Genomic DNA, 13,493 nt, shown 5'->3' with positions numbered 1-13,493 from the left:
GTCTGGGGTCGGGTGGGGGGCAGGGTACTCACAGCAGCTGCAGTGTGAGCCATCCCATCTCTCATGCTGGGCCGCCACACACTGTGTGTAATCCAACCCTCCTGATGACCTCCAGACCTTGCAGGGAGGGCAGTGTTGTTGGAAGGTGAGCCTGAGGGGCTGAGAACCAACTGCAGGTCTCAGCCCAGGTCACCAGGTGGGCTAGTGGCAGAGCTGGCCTCGAGTTTCAGCCTCTTGATTCCCAGTCCTGCATGTTCTAACCCTGACCCCCTCCAGCCCCACCCCTTCCTCCAGGGCCTCGTAAAGACAATGATAAATGCAGGCAGTGGCAGCTGCCTGTGCTGGCCTGCAGATAGGCCCACAGAGAGCACTGCCCGTAGCCTCAGGGAAAGCCACAAGCCCACGATTATTCCCACTTCCCAGACAAGGAGCCTCCAGGTGTCAGGAAACTTGTGCAGTGGGTACATGACCACCTTTGTCTGCTCTGGGGCCCAAGTCCTCATCTGACAATCTCACAACCAGGAGGACATGGGTGAAGTGACCTGTAACAGGTGCCTTGGTTCCCTCCCCACTAGGCCCTTTACTGGGTGGGTTTCTGGTAACCAGTCAGGCTACAGGGGCAAGGGGACAGGCCAGGCTGCCCAGAGCTTCCTTGTGGCTTGAGAGGCAGACTGAGCAGGCCCCGAGCTCTGCAATGGGGTTGACAAGCTGGCGGCAGGAACCCAGGGCCGAGTCTGGCCTTGGCTGGTACCCAGCAGCCATGGCTGGGCCCCCTGCTGATCCCCTCAGAGGCCAGTCTGCCAGCAGGGCCCAATCTGGTTAGAGCGTGAAGGGGGATTAGCAGCAAGAACATGGGGTCTCGACCTCGACATCCCGGGCCATGCTTCCCCAGCCCTGGCAAAAGCTAGAGGGATTGGCAGAGTGTGCAGGCGGAGGGGGCCCCTGGGATAAAGCCCAAGTCAGGGTGTAGGCCTGGCTGCCCCTTCTCTTCATAGAGAAGGGGTCTGGCTGGGGTCTCTAGGGGTGTTCCCGGAGCTAGGGGATGCTGCAGTTTTCAGCAGCTTGCCTCTCAGGGCCCTTGATCTTGAGTGGTGGGGTCCAGACCATGAGGATCTTGGCCTCCAGACTCTTAACTGGAGCCGCCTCCTGCCCCATGGACTCCTAGGGGCTCCAGCTCCCTCTCTTCTCTGTGGGGTCCCAGGAGAGTCATTCTCTTCCAGTGCTGTCCAAACCTCCCTGCTCATGTGCTGGCACCACCTCAGAACTACCAGGGGGGTTTGGTTACTAAGGTTCCATAAGTATGTGTGATGGGAAGGGTAGGTTGATTATAAAACAAGAACAACAGGTGCTTCTCCAGCTCCTCCCTTCCCTTTCAGAGCCCCTACTAGGTCTGCTGCCACTGCCATTAGGCAGAGGAGATACAAGGATACCTGGTGCATGAGGAAGGAGGCTTGGTCTCTCACAAAGATGATGCAGAACCAGCCTGTCCAGCTCCAAGCCCCTGGCTTCCCCTCTCAGCCTCACCACTTTACTGGGTGAAGAATAGAGGAAGAATATTCTAGGTAGAGGGAATGGCAAGAGCAAAGGTCTTGTGGCAGGAGGGATTTGAGGAACTGAAGGAATGACAGCATAAGTGGAGTAATAGTGGAGTAATCTGTCACATCAGATCCTGCAAAGCAGGTGCCACTTCTCACCTCACCCCGTTTTGCAGATGAGAAAACTGAAGCAAGAGAGTTTAAGTAACTCAGCCAAGACCACATGATTTAAGTAGGTAAGTCAGGGCTTGTTGAACCCATCTTTATTGTGACATTCTGCTGTGGGCTTTCTCCTCCACACCTTGGCCTCTCAATGTGTGCTCCCTGGGCCAGCAGCATCCACATCATCTGGGAGCTTGTCAAAGTCTAAGACCTCATCCTCACCCTTCGAATCTGTCCCCAGGCTTGTATTTATCTCCCAAGTCTGTCTCTTGTCTGGCTGCTGCATCCTTGCTCTGGGAATCTGTTTGTCACTGTCCTGCCTGGGACTTCCTTCTGCACCCCTATTTGCGCCCTCTGCTGGCCCCTGGCCCGGGGCAGGCCACCAGCTGCTCCCAGTGTGGGTTTGTCTTTCCAGCTCCAGCACCCTCCCTGTCCCAGTGTTATTTCATTCTGCCCTGATGTCAGGCCACGCTCACTTCAGGGCCTGTGACAAGGTCACCACGGGATGAGGATAGAACAAAAATGGAAGAGGTAGGTGGTACCTTTTGGGATCCCATGCCAACCTGGTGAAAGTGGAGAGGAGAATCATTACATCAAAGAGGTTTGAGAAAGACAAGACAATTGTTGACCGGATAGGAGGTCAGCTGGGGGAAAAAAAAAAGAATAGCTTTGGGTTTGTGAGGTGGCAGAGAGGGCCTCGGAACCCAGGGAAGGCTTCTGGTGCCCCCTAGTGAGCATACTGGAGACAACAGTCTGGCCCTCAGGAAAGGGACTGGCCCGCTGTGTTTGTTTGAGGAGGGCCAGAAGCCGCTTTCTGAAATATTGCCACAGAGGGGCTAGGACAGAAGCTCTCAAACACCAAGAACTTATCTTCTCCAAAGTCGTGTGGTTGGTATTTTTATCTCCATTTTACAAGCAGGGACACTGAAGCGCTCAGATGCAGACCTTCCAGGGCCCTGGCTGGTAAGTGATGGCAGCAGGCTTTGAACCCAGATCCTTCTCCTCACATCGTTCAAAGCTCTTCCCAGCACCTCTTAGGCTGCCAGCGTACTGCCTTATCCTCAGGTTTTCGAGGCTCACCTATTTTCCTCTGGTCTAGGGGCCGGCTTCTTCCAGGGTCTTAAGTTCCGTTTTCTTTCCTCATTTTAACCATGTGAGCAACTGGCTCCTGTGGGCGGCTCCACACCCAGCCCTGGACCCCCACCTCCTGGATGGGCTCTTGATGTCACATCTCCTGCATGCCCTGGGGGCAGCATCTTTCCTCTGTAGGCTTTGGTTCCCCGCCCTGACGGCCCTACCAGGATGGGCTCAAACACCTCTCTGGTCTAACCTATCACCTTCCCTGGCCTCCAAAGACTTTTTCCTGCAGGCACATTCCTGGCACTTTCTGTTCCAGGCAAATCTAACTACTCCTGGGTCCTGCCTTTGCACAGACTATTTCTGTCCCTTTCTTCCCCACTTAGCTCCTGGTGTGAGTCCTTATAGAATTGCATTTCCTGGGACACCTGGGTAGCTCAGTGGTTGAGTATCTGCCCTTGGTTCAGGGCGTGATCCCGGGGTCCCTGCAGGGAGCCTGCTTCTCCCTCTGCCTGTGTCTCTGCTTCTCTCTCTCTCTGTCTCTCATGAATAAATAAATACAATCTTAAAAAAAAATTTTTTTTAAAGAATTACATTTCCTGAATTGTACTTTGCTGCAATGCTATTATAAGAAGATACTTGAAACCCATTTATTGGGACACTTGGGTGGCTCAGCAGTTGAGCGTCTGCCTTTGGTTCAAGGCGTGATCCCCAGATTTGGTTCAAGTCCTGCATTGGACTCCCTGCGAGGAGACTGCTTCCTTCTCCCTCTGCGTATGTTTCTGCCTCTCTGTGTGTGTCTCTCATGAATAAATAAATCTTACGGAAAAAAAATAAACTCATTTATTATAGGAGTCTAGTATTATTGATTAGGCCACACTGTCATTTTTTATAAAGATCCCTGGAGAATTCTTGTGTCATCTTAGTACCCCAAACAGCTATACTGAGAAACTGGTCCTTTTAAATATATACATATGTTGGGGACACCGTTAAGGGACCAGTTTCCCCCTTTCCCATCGGCTCTCAGGAAGCCTAGAGCCCATGCTCTGCCTGGGACCTGGCAGGCCTGCGGGTGACATTGTGCTGCATTCTTGGTATCTACCATTGATTTTTCTTTTCTTTGCCCCACTTTTCACTCTTGCTCTCTCGCTGTTTTGTAAATCCCTATAAGCCACCTTAAAGCCTTTGTGGAACAAGGTTGGCTTGAATCAATAAACTAATCGATACAAATAAAAAACCTTCCTTGCAGGGTTGTGGTGAGGATTAAACAGAATAATGGATGTGAGTTGCCGGCCCAGAGTTCCCTCCCAGGCTTGGTGAAGGGAGAACTGCCAGCTGGGGCCGAGACAACTGTCCTGTTGGAGGTCCCCACCTCCTGTGCGCCCTCTGTCTTCCTGACTCTGTGGAAGTTTCCAGGCTGCTGCCCCTCCCTGCCCTTGTCCTGCCCTCGCCGTCCATGCTTTGTTCTCCTCGGATCCCCGTGGGGAGGAGAAGGCAAATGGCTGTGTCTGTCCTCTCTCAGAAAGTGTGCTGTCAGCAATGGGCTCCCTGTCCGTCACCAGCCCCTGGGATCTCAGATGCCCTAGGAACCAAGCTTGCTGTGTGTTGGGAGTAATGTGGCTTGCGGTGTCTTGCTCTGTCTTGGAGTAGTCAGCATGTGGTGGGACTGTATTGGGCGGGAAGACAGTAGGAGATCATCTAGTTCAGACTGTGCATTTGACAAATGAGGAAATTGAGGCCCTAAGTGTGAAGCGATGGGGCCGCATCGTGAACCTATTTCAACTCATTCTCGTCAAGTCTAAGCATGACTGTGCCTTCCTCAGTGGCTCTCAGGGGCCCTCATGCCCTCAGAGGCAGACCACGCACTCTAGCATGGCTTTCAAGCCTCTCTCTGAGACCATTTTCCCAAAGCAGCTCTGTTTTAGTCAGTCATTGACTGTTGAGTAGCCAATTACCTTGAAATGCAGTGGCCGAAAAGGACAGCAAACATTTATTGTCTCACAGTTCCTTAGGTGGCAGGGTGGTTCTGGTGTGGGGTCTTGAACAAGATTACAGTCAAGACATTGACTGGGGCTGTGTCTTAGGCTGTTTGGGTTACAATAGCAGAAATACCATAAGTTGGGTAGTTTATAAACAAAAACTACTTGTTTCTCACAGTTCTGGAGGTTGGGAAATCCAGGATCATGGTGCCGGCAGACTGGTATTTGGTGAGGTCCCACATCCTGGCTCATGGCTGTGTCCTCCCACGGTGGCGGGGATGAAGGAACTCTCACAGACCTTTTCTGTGAGGCCATTCATCCCATCCAGGAGGGCCCCACTGTCCTAAGCTAAGAGCTCCCCAAGGCCCTCACTTCCTAACATTGTCACACCAGCCATCAGGATCTCAGTATCTGAATTTTGGGGGCACATCCGCATGCAGACCATAGCTGGCTGCAGAGTCTGAAAGCTTGGCTGGGGCTGGAGAATGTGTTTTCTTTATCTATTCATAGACACACACACACACACACACACACACACACACAGAGAGAGAGAGAGAGAGAGAGAGAGAGAGAAGCAGAGACACAGGCAGAGGGAGAAGCAGGCTCCATGCAGGGAGCCTGACATGGGACTCGATCCCCGGTCTCCAGGATCACACCCCGGGCTGCAGGCGGCGCTAAACTGCTGCTCCGCCGGAGCTGCCCGAGAATGTGTTTTCTTGATGACTGACATTGCTGGAAGCCGGTGCTGGCCGTTGGCAGGAAGCCACAGTTTCTCTCCATGTGGGTCCCTTCAGAGAGCTGTCAGAGTGTCCTTGACATGGTGGCTGGCTTCTCCCAGTGATGGTGCTAAGAGAGAACTGAGGTCACTGTGAGCCCCTGTGTGCCGGCAGTCTCTGGTTTACTTGTGGGGCCTGCACAGCCCTGGCTCCAAATTCAGTAGTTGGCCTGTCAGACCACCCTGCTCAATGCCTGAGTCGACTTGAGAAGAGGGAGGGATCAAGATCACAGACCAAGGGGACAATAGGGCCATACAGGGTGTACCGTCACAGTAGCAATTGCCCACGTGACAGAAACTGGGCAGGTGACATAGCCACCAAGGTGCTCTCTCCAGGCAAGGAGGAGGTGATGACAGGATTAGGCAGATAGGTAAAGGGTGAAGTGGTCTCCTGTCCTCTTAAGATGGAGGGGCTGGTGGGAATTGTGGAGAAAGGGGAAAGCAGCTTGGCAGGTGGCATGGAGCAGGTGGGGGTGCTGGTGGTGGCTCAGCAGGTAGTGTGGAGCAGGTGGGGGTGCTGGGGGTGGCTCAGCAGGTAGTGTGGAGCAGGTGGGGGTGCTGGGGGTGGCTCAGCAGGTAGCGTAGAGTAGGTAGGGGTGCTGGGGGTGGCTCGGCAGGTAGCAGGGAGTGGGTGGGGGTGTTGGGGGCAGTTCTGGGAACAGCCTGTCAGTGGGATGTAGAGAATGTCTCCGGGAATAGGGACAGACCAAAATGGGTGCCTGAGATACACACAGATAACTGAGATCAAAGACCCCAGGGAAGAGTGTGATGACTGGCATGTGGGGTGGGGGAAGGAGAGGAAGGTGGACTCAAGTGTCTCCCAAAACCCACTCCACCTGTCGGGAGGTGGAAGGGGCAAAGCAATGGTTGCATTAAGGGACAGAAGCAGCTGGTTGTAATGAAACAGGGCACAAGCTGTCATGGAAAATAGTAGAGGTTTGGAGGAGAGAATGTCTAGGTCACAGACTTGAGATGCCTTCCTTCAAGGAGAGAGAGAGAAAAAGCATGGAACAGGGTGTTGATGATGATGTAGGCGTCAGACCACAGGTGCCTGGAGCCAGTTAGGGACCTGGGGGCCAGGAGAGGCTGGGGTTTGGGGGAAGGAGCTCATGCTCTATGCAGAGGGACAGGGTGGAGGGGAACTGGAGGACAGTCTTTGCCAGGCTTGTATCTGCACTTTGTACAGGAGGATGCTGTGGCTCAGGCGGGAAAGGGGCTGACCCACAGATGCACAGCCAGGAGGCGGGGGAGCCAGGATCAGGACAGCATTTCAGAGCCTGGGGCCTGTGCACGCTGCTACACTGCTTCTGTTTCTCTGTCTCAGCAGGAAAACCTGGATAGAGGGGTAGTGGCCCTCATAGCCCAGGGACTGTGTGCTGGGAAGCCCTGTGGGCCATGCTAGTGGGGCTGCCAATGAACCCTGAGGCCTATGGAGTGAATGGCTGAATGGGAGGACATGGTCAATGCCCTGTGGGCCTAGCCCAGAGGGGCTGGGGGTCTGTGGGACTGCCCAGCATGGGATCCTACGTCAGGATAGTCAGCCCCTGGCTGTCCAGCTTAAGGACGCTGAGGGCACATCTGATGTAGGGCTCTCTTGTAAACTGCCTGGGTCCCCATCCTGGTTTAACCTTGGGCAGATTGCTTCACTTCTTGGAGCTCAGTTCCCTTCTCTGCAGAACAAGGGAGGACATCCATTCCCCCACTTCTAGTTCCTGGTCCTAGGGCAGCTGTTCTGAGGGGTGGCTCTGGGACTTTGACTGCCTGGGCTCAGATTCTGGAGCTACCACTCACCAGCTTTCCCTTGAATTTCTCTGAGCCTCCCTTTGATCCCTTGGAAAAGAGGGATGCTAATAGTATTAGCCCCATGGTTAGTGCAAGGGTCCAGTGAGTTCATGTATGTGACATGCTAGGCAGTGCTGGCCTGGGGGATATGCTTGGAACACAGTGGCAGTTGATGCCACCACTGTGGCAAGGAAAAGCTGCCCCAGGGGACCCCTGGATAGCTGAGTGGTTGAGCATCTGCCTTTGGCTCAAGTTGTGATCCTAGGGTCCTGGGATCGAGTCTTGCATTGAGGGGAGCCTGCTTCTCCCTCTGCCTGTGTCTCTGCCTCTCTCTGTGTGTCTCTCATGAGTAAATAAATAAAATATTTTAAAAATGACTTCAAGTCTCTGGAAATTGTCCTCAGGCCAACACTTAATGAAGAAAAAAAAATAGATTTATTCCATAAAACCTACTAAATCTCAGTAGGGGAGGATCCCTGGGTGGCTCAGCGGTTTAACACCTGCCTTCGGCCCAGGGTGTGATCCTGCGGTCCCAGGATCGAGTCCCACATCGGGCTCCCTGCATGGAGCCTGCTTCTCCCTCTGCCTATGTCTCTGCCTCTCTCTCTCTCTCTCTCTGTGTGTGTGTGTCTCTCATGAATAAATAAATCTTTAAAAAAAAAAAGTAACAAACCTGCCCCAGAAAGGGGGCATTTATAAAAATCTGTAGTAAGGATGTGGAGAGAGGAAGGGAGAGGCTGGTGTGCAGGTGCCAGAGTCTCTATCTGCCAGCAGAGCCAGAGGATGTGTCCAGAAGTTGGTCTGGGGCTTGTGGAGGCCAGGAATTCGCAGTGTCCCTGTAACTCCTCCTCCCTCACATCAGGACATTACCAATGACGAGACAGGGAGGTCCTTGGTGAGAGTGAATCATGGGTGTACTCGCCATGGGTCCCAGAGTGGCTGTGGGCTCATCAAGAAGCGCCTCCTTTGCTTGTTCCTTTGCAGCCCCGGATGATGCCTCGGGGGCTGAGCTGACCTCTGTAGGTCTATGGGCAGGGTGGTGGTCTCGCAGGGTTGTTCACGGCTGCCCCAGGCTTGTCCCTCCAGCTGCAACCTCCTATGCGCAGAGAGGCCAGATGTTTAGGGACAGATCTCCTTCCAGGGCAGGGTACCTCCCTCCAGCCCCACCATTCATTCCTTCATTTATTCATTCAACAGATGCTTACCAGGCAGGCCTGTGTGTGCCAGGCACTACCCAAGGAGCTAGAGCATTGTCTGGCCATCCTGCCCTCCCTGACTCATCAGGGCACTCCAGAGAAATCTCTTCTGATCAGTGTTTTTCTCCCTCTGGCTTTATCCTCTCAGGGACCTGAGTGAGAACACAATCCAGGCCATCCCCAGAAAAGCTTTTCGTGGAGCTACAGACCTCAAAAATTTGTAAGTACAGGTCTGGGGGGAAGGAAGAGGTTAGAAGGGTGCAGGGGGTGGAGGGCCACCCTTGCAGTGTCCTTGTGCATCTCCCGAGCCCTGTGGTCCAGGGAGCCAAACAGCTGGTATGGGCTCTGAGATGGCTGGTGCCAGCATGGTCTTCTAGAACAGTCTGGGATCAAAGGAGACAGCCTCTTGGGACTGGGCAGAAGGGAGTGTCATGAACTGGCTGCTTATGGTCCCAGGTACCTAGGTCCCAGGACCCAGGCTCATGGTCCATTTAATGGCACAGTGTCCATGCTCTTGCCCTTGAGTAGATTGGGAGAGCTGGGTTTGAATCTTCTTCTGCAGGTACATACTGTAGAAGTGGCTGCAAATTGCTTAACTTCACCGAGTTTCAAGATATTGTTCTGTAAAATGGGACCATCATATTTATCTCATAGGCTTGTTCTGAAGTTTGCATGAGACATGGAAATGAATACACTTTATCAAGTGTTATTTAAATGTAATGGTTTATCCCTACTATTCAAATTTATTCTGGTCTGGGCTTATCACCTCCCTGAGTTCTGACTGTGGCAGGGACGGCAAATGAATGCCCGGCATGCTTGTCACTCCCTGACCCCATGTCTGTAGTAGACAATTGAGCACTGCCTTCCTTCCCAAGGGACCCAAATCGTAGCTTCAGTTTATTGCCAAAGCAGCATTCCAGGTGGCCACAGCTAGTCAGTCTTGCTTGGCGCTCAGGGTGAAATCTGTGTGCCAGCTCTGGCAGCTGTGCCTCGGAGAGGCTGTCTCCTTTTCCAGCTGCCACCACCCTCCTGGTGGTCTCCAAAGTGGGGCCGAGGGCACAGGTGCCTGCTCCCCCAAAGGATATGCCAAGTTAGATGGAGAACTATAATATAACTTTTATTTATATTTATTGTTTTAACTAAATAAGAAGGAACATAAGCTTTTATTAGCATTTACTATTTGGATTAACACATATATACTGAACAAATGATTGGGGCCAGGCCTCTTTGCTTTAAACTAATGGAGTGCTTGATCACAGCGTTTGGACACCCCTGCTCTAGGCAACATGCCTTCCTGTACAGCTTTCTTTTGTTTCACAGACAGCTGGACAAGAACCAGATTAGCTGCATCGAGGAAGGAGCCTTCCGGGCTCTGCGGGGGCTGGAGGTGCTGTAAGTAGAACATGGGGAGAGGCAGCAGAAGCTGGAGAGCCGAGTAACTTGGGAGCTAGGCCCAGGAAGCTGGAATGGGGCTGGGAGCAGCACGGGAGGCGGGAGACTTGGGAGGTGATGGTTGGCCCAGGGCAGAGGCCATGCTCTCTGCTTTCCTGGACTTGCCACTCAGGATGGGGGGACACAGGCTCATGGGGTTGTACCCACAGCACATGACCCAGGCTTACCCTGCTCACGATGAAGCCCAGGCCAGGGTCTGAGTCTTCCAGGACTTTCTGACCCATGAGGCAGGAATGCCTCCCTGTCTCCCTCTGTGAAAGCCCACACTTAACTCCCAAACCAGCTCAAGCCCGCAGGCAGCCTTTCCCTCTTCTTGCTCTACTGCCCTATCCCGACTTGGATCTGTGGCAGCTGCGTGATAACCACTGTCCCAGCCCAGGGGTTTCTCTGGGGGTGGCTCTGTGCCTCAGGCTCTTCGGCGGGTGTACTCTCCAGAATCCAGCCCAGTCCTGGCTCCCTTGGAAGGTGGATCAGGGTGCGAGAGTCTGAGTGCTTCTCAGAGAGAAGCCCCGTCCCTCCTTCCAATGTCAGTTCCTACTGCACAGACGCTGAATGACTCTGGTTTCCCCCGAGCAGGACCCTGAACAACAACAACATCACCACCATCCCTGTGTCCAGCTTCAATCACATGCCCAAGCTGCGGACCTTGTGAGTCAGCCCAGGGGCAACCAGGAGCACAGTGGCCAAGTGTGGGGCGGTGCCAGGGGTGGTGGGAGGAGCTGAAGACTTCCATAGGCTGGAGAAAGAGCTCCTTCTTTGCATTCTCAGTGCTCATCCCGTGGGTGGGGGGCAGGGGGAGGGGTCAGGACTCCAAGGGGGAGAGAAGTGACCTAAAATGGAAGCATGCTGAGTGTCATTTGTATTTGATTTTTCCTTGGAAAACAATTTGTTTTTTTTTTTGTGTGTGTGTATAAAAATGTGATTTCGGGCAGTGGGTCTGTGTGAGCTCAGTGGGATGAATCATTTGCTGGTCATGCTGCAGCCAAGCAGCTGCCCCGAATGAGCTGGGAGGGAAGTGTCCTGCTGCTGCAGGTGATTCCCGAGTTGGCCTGAGCTCTGACTGTTGGGGTGGAATGTAGCACTGGAGGCTTGACCCACTCCCTGGTAGGGGGTTCCCACTGTTGGGCTGGGCCTGGGGGCCCAGGTAGGTGGGTTGTGAGCTGTTCTATCCCCCCGCCCCCCACAGCCGCCTGCACTCCAACCACCTGTTCTGCGACTGCCACCTGGCCTGGCTCTCACAGTGGCTGAGGCAGCGGCCAACCATCGGGCTCTTCACCCAGTGCTCAGGCCCCGCCAGCCTGCGTGGCCTCAACGTGGCTGAGGTCCAGAAGAGTGAGTTCAGCTGCTCAGGTGGGTGCAGGTCCTACTGGGGCTCTCGACTGCCTATCACCTGCCTTCTGCCACACCCCACCCCCAGCCCCACTCCCCACATCTGGTTCCCTCCCATTACCTCCTGTGACCATGTGCTAACATCTGGCCAACCCATGACCTCCTCTCTTCGCCCATCACTTTCTGCTCATCACCTACCATCCTTATCCACCACCCTCTGGACCACCCACATCTCCAGTTCTCATCCATCACCTCCTGCCTTACTCATCACCTCCTGTCCCTTCCCATCTCCTTCACCCACTCCATCCATTATTTCCTGTTCTCACCCATCGCAAAAAAAAAAAAAAAAAAAAAAGTTCAAGAATATTCAAGACAGCTTTTTTCCATAAGAGCCCAGATTGGAGACAACCCAAATGTCCACCAGCAAGAGGATGGATAAACTAATTACGATATACCCGTATAATAGAATACTGCTCAGCAGTGACAAAGAACAGACTACTGATACGCACAACAACATGGGTGAAGCTCAAGATTTTGTATTGAGTAAAAGAAGCCAGATGTAAGAGGACCTGCTGTCTGATTTCATTTATGTGAAATCCACAAATAAGCAGAACAGATCTTTGGTGACAGGTCTCAGAATAGTGTTTGCCTTGGAGAATGGGCACAACGGAGGCTTCTTGACTGATAGAAAGATTCTCTGTCTGGGGAAGGTTCTGTGGTGTACCCATAGTAGCAAGTCAGCCAGCTATACGCTTAAGATGGTGCACTTGATATGTTCTATTTCAATCTAAAAAATTTATATCAGCCATTAGGCTTAATCCGGGTTTTACCACCTATTAGCTGTGTGATTTTACACAAACTAATTAATATCAAGGACTCAGTGTTCTCACCTGTAAAATGGCCCCAAGAATATCACACCCATAATGGGCTGAGCAGCAGGATTAAATGAGATAACACATGTATCACATTTCCCACAGCATGTGGCACAGAGTGAGTGCTTGATAAACATAATCCTTGTCATTCTCTGGTGACCATTAGGAGACTCAGTCTCAAAAGTGTTGAATGACATTGACTAGACCTGGAGCTTCAGAATTTAGGCTAGGATTCCCTAGTGTGTGAATCAGGCTGTTCTGCAGCATGGCTAGGTTCAGATTCAGGTTCAGCAAACATCTAACGGGCACGTGCTATGTGCTAGGTACCCACAGAGTTACACGGTAGTCCCTGGTGATCTCCTCAGGTTCATCCACATTCAGAGAGACACTAGATGCCCTGTCCCTACCTGTGATGCTGTATCTGGGGTAGGAGGTGCTGACATGGGACACCCCAGGTCACAGCCCACTGTTTACTCAGGCCAAGGGGAGGCGGGGCGAGTGCCTTCCTGCACCCTTTCCTCTGGCTCCTGCCCGGCCATGTGCTCCTGCAGCAACGGCATTGTGGACTGTCGCGGCAAAGGCCTCACTGCCATCCCCGCCAACCTGCCTGAGACCATGACGGAGATGTGAGTACAGCTGGGTGCTGGGACACAGGCCCTTAGCCTGGGCCAGACTCTGGTGGTCCAGTGAGGAGCTGGGCAGGCTCTACTGAGGCACCCCCCCCCAGACCCTTCCGAGGCCCCTCAGTACAAATGGAGGAGAGACAGCTGGTCTCGACTAGTTGGAGCCCTCTACCCAAAGCTGGGTAGCTCTAGAGAGTTGGGGAGGGGGTGTCTCGTGATCTGTTTTACCAGCCCAGCTGGTTGAATCTGTTGAAATCGGTTTCTTAGTATCAGCTTGATTTGTGGGCCTCTTTCAGCCACAAAAACCTGGGGTAATGGGCTCAAATACAGCAGCTCCTTTCCTCTGCCTGTGCCAGCCTGTGTGCTCCAGATGGAGGATGGGAGCAGGGGCAAAGGGCCTGGTCTGGGCACGTGAGCCCAGTATGCAATGGGCAGGACTGGGGTAATTGGACCCCGGGCTTCCTCTGTGTTCTCTCTCTGCAGCCGCCTGGAGCTCAATGGGATTAAGTCCATCCCCCCAGGAGCCTTCTCTCCCTACAGAAAGCTGCGGAGGATGTGAGTGTCTCCCGTGCTTTCTGGGAGTCAGCATGGGGCAGGGGGAAGGGCCTGGAATGGGCATGCCACAGCCATGAGGCAGGTCTTGACTCTGCCTGCCAGGTTAATGGTGGCAGTGTGACCTCCTCATGGTGTTATCGTGAGGCCTCAATGGGT

The 13,493-nt window shown here is 53.2% G+C and overlaps 1 protein-coding gene across 3 annotated transcripts in view; it reads left to right on the top strand.

Annotated features, from left to right (window-relative positions):
* SLIT1 (slit guidance ligand 1) overlaps positions 1-13,493 on the top strand; it is a 173,667-nt gene that overhangs the window by 106,431 nt on the left and 53,743 nt on the right. For all 3 annotated transcript variants that reach the window (XM_055300074.1, XM_055300072.1, XM_055300071.1), the window contains exons 5-10: positions 8,655-8,726; positions 9,827-9,898; positions 10,535-10,606; positions 11,145-11,308; positions 12,638-12,785; positions 13,266-13,337. In XM_055300074.1, the coding sequence (XP_055156049.1) occupies positions 8,655-8,726; positions 9,827-9,898; positions 10,535-10,606; positions 11,145-11,308; positions 12,638-12,785; positions 13,266-13,337 (600 nt within the window). The remainder of the gene's footprint in view (positions 1-8,654; positions 8,727-9,826; positions 9,899-10,534; positions 10,607-11,144; positions 11,309-12,637; positions 12,786-13,265; positions 13,338-13,493) is intronic.

Source organism: Nyctereutes procyonoides, unplaced genomic scaffold (assembly GCF_905146905.1).
Source record: "Nyctereutes procyonoides isolate TBG_1078 unplaced genomic scaffold, NYPRO_anot_genome, whole genome shotgun sequence".
NCBI lineage: Eukaryota > Metazoa > Chordata > Mammalia > Carnivora > Canidae > Nyctereutes > Nyctereutes procyonoides.
The sequence above is the reverse complement of the archived record's forward strand: the minus strand, read 5'-3'. Positions and strand labels throughout refer to the sequence as shown.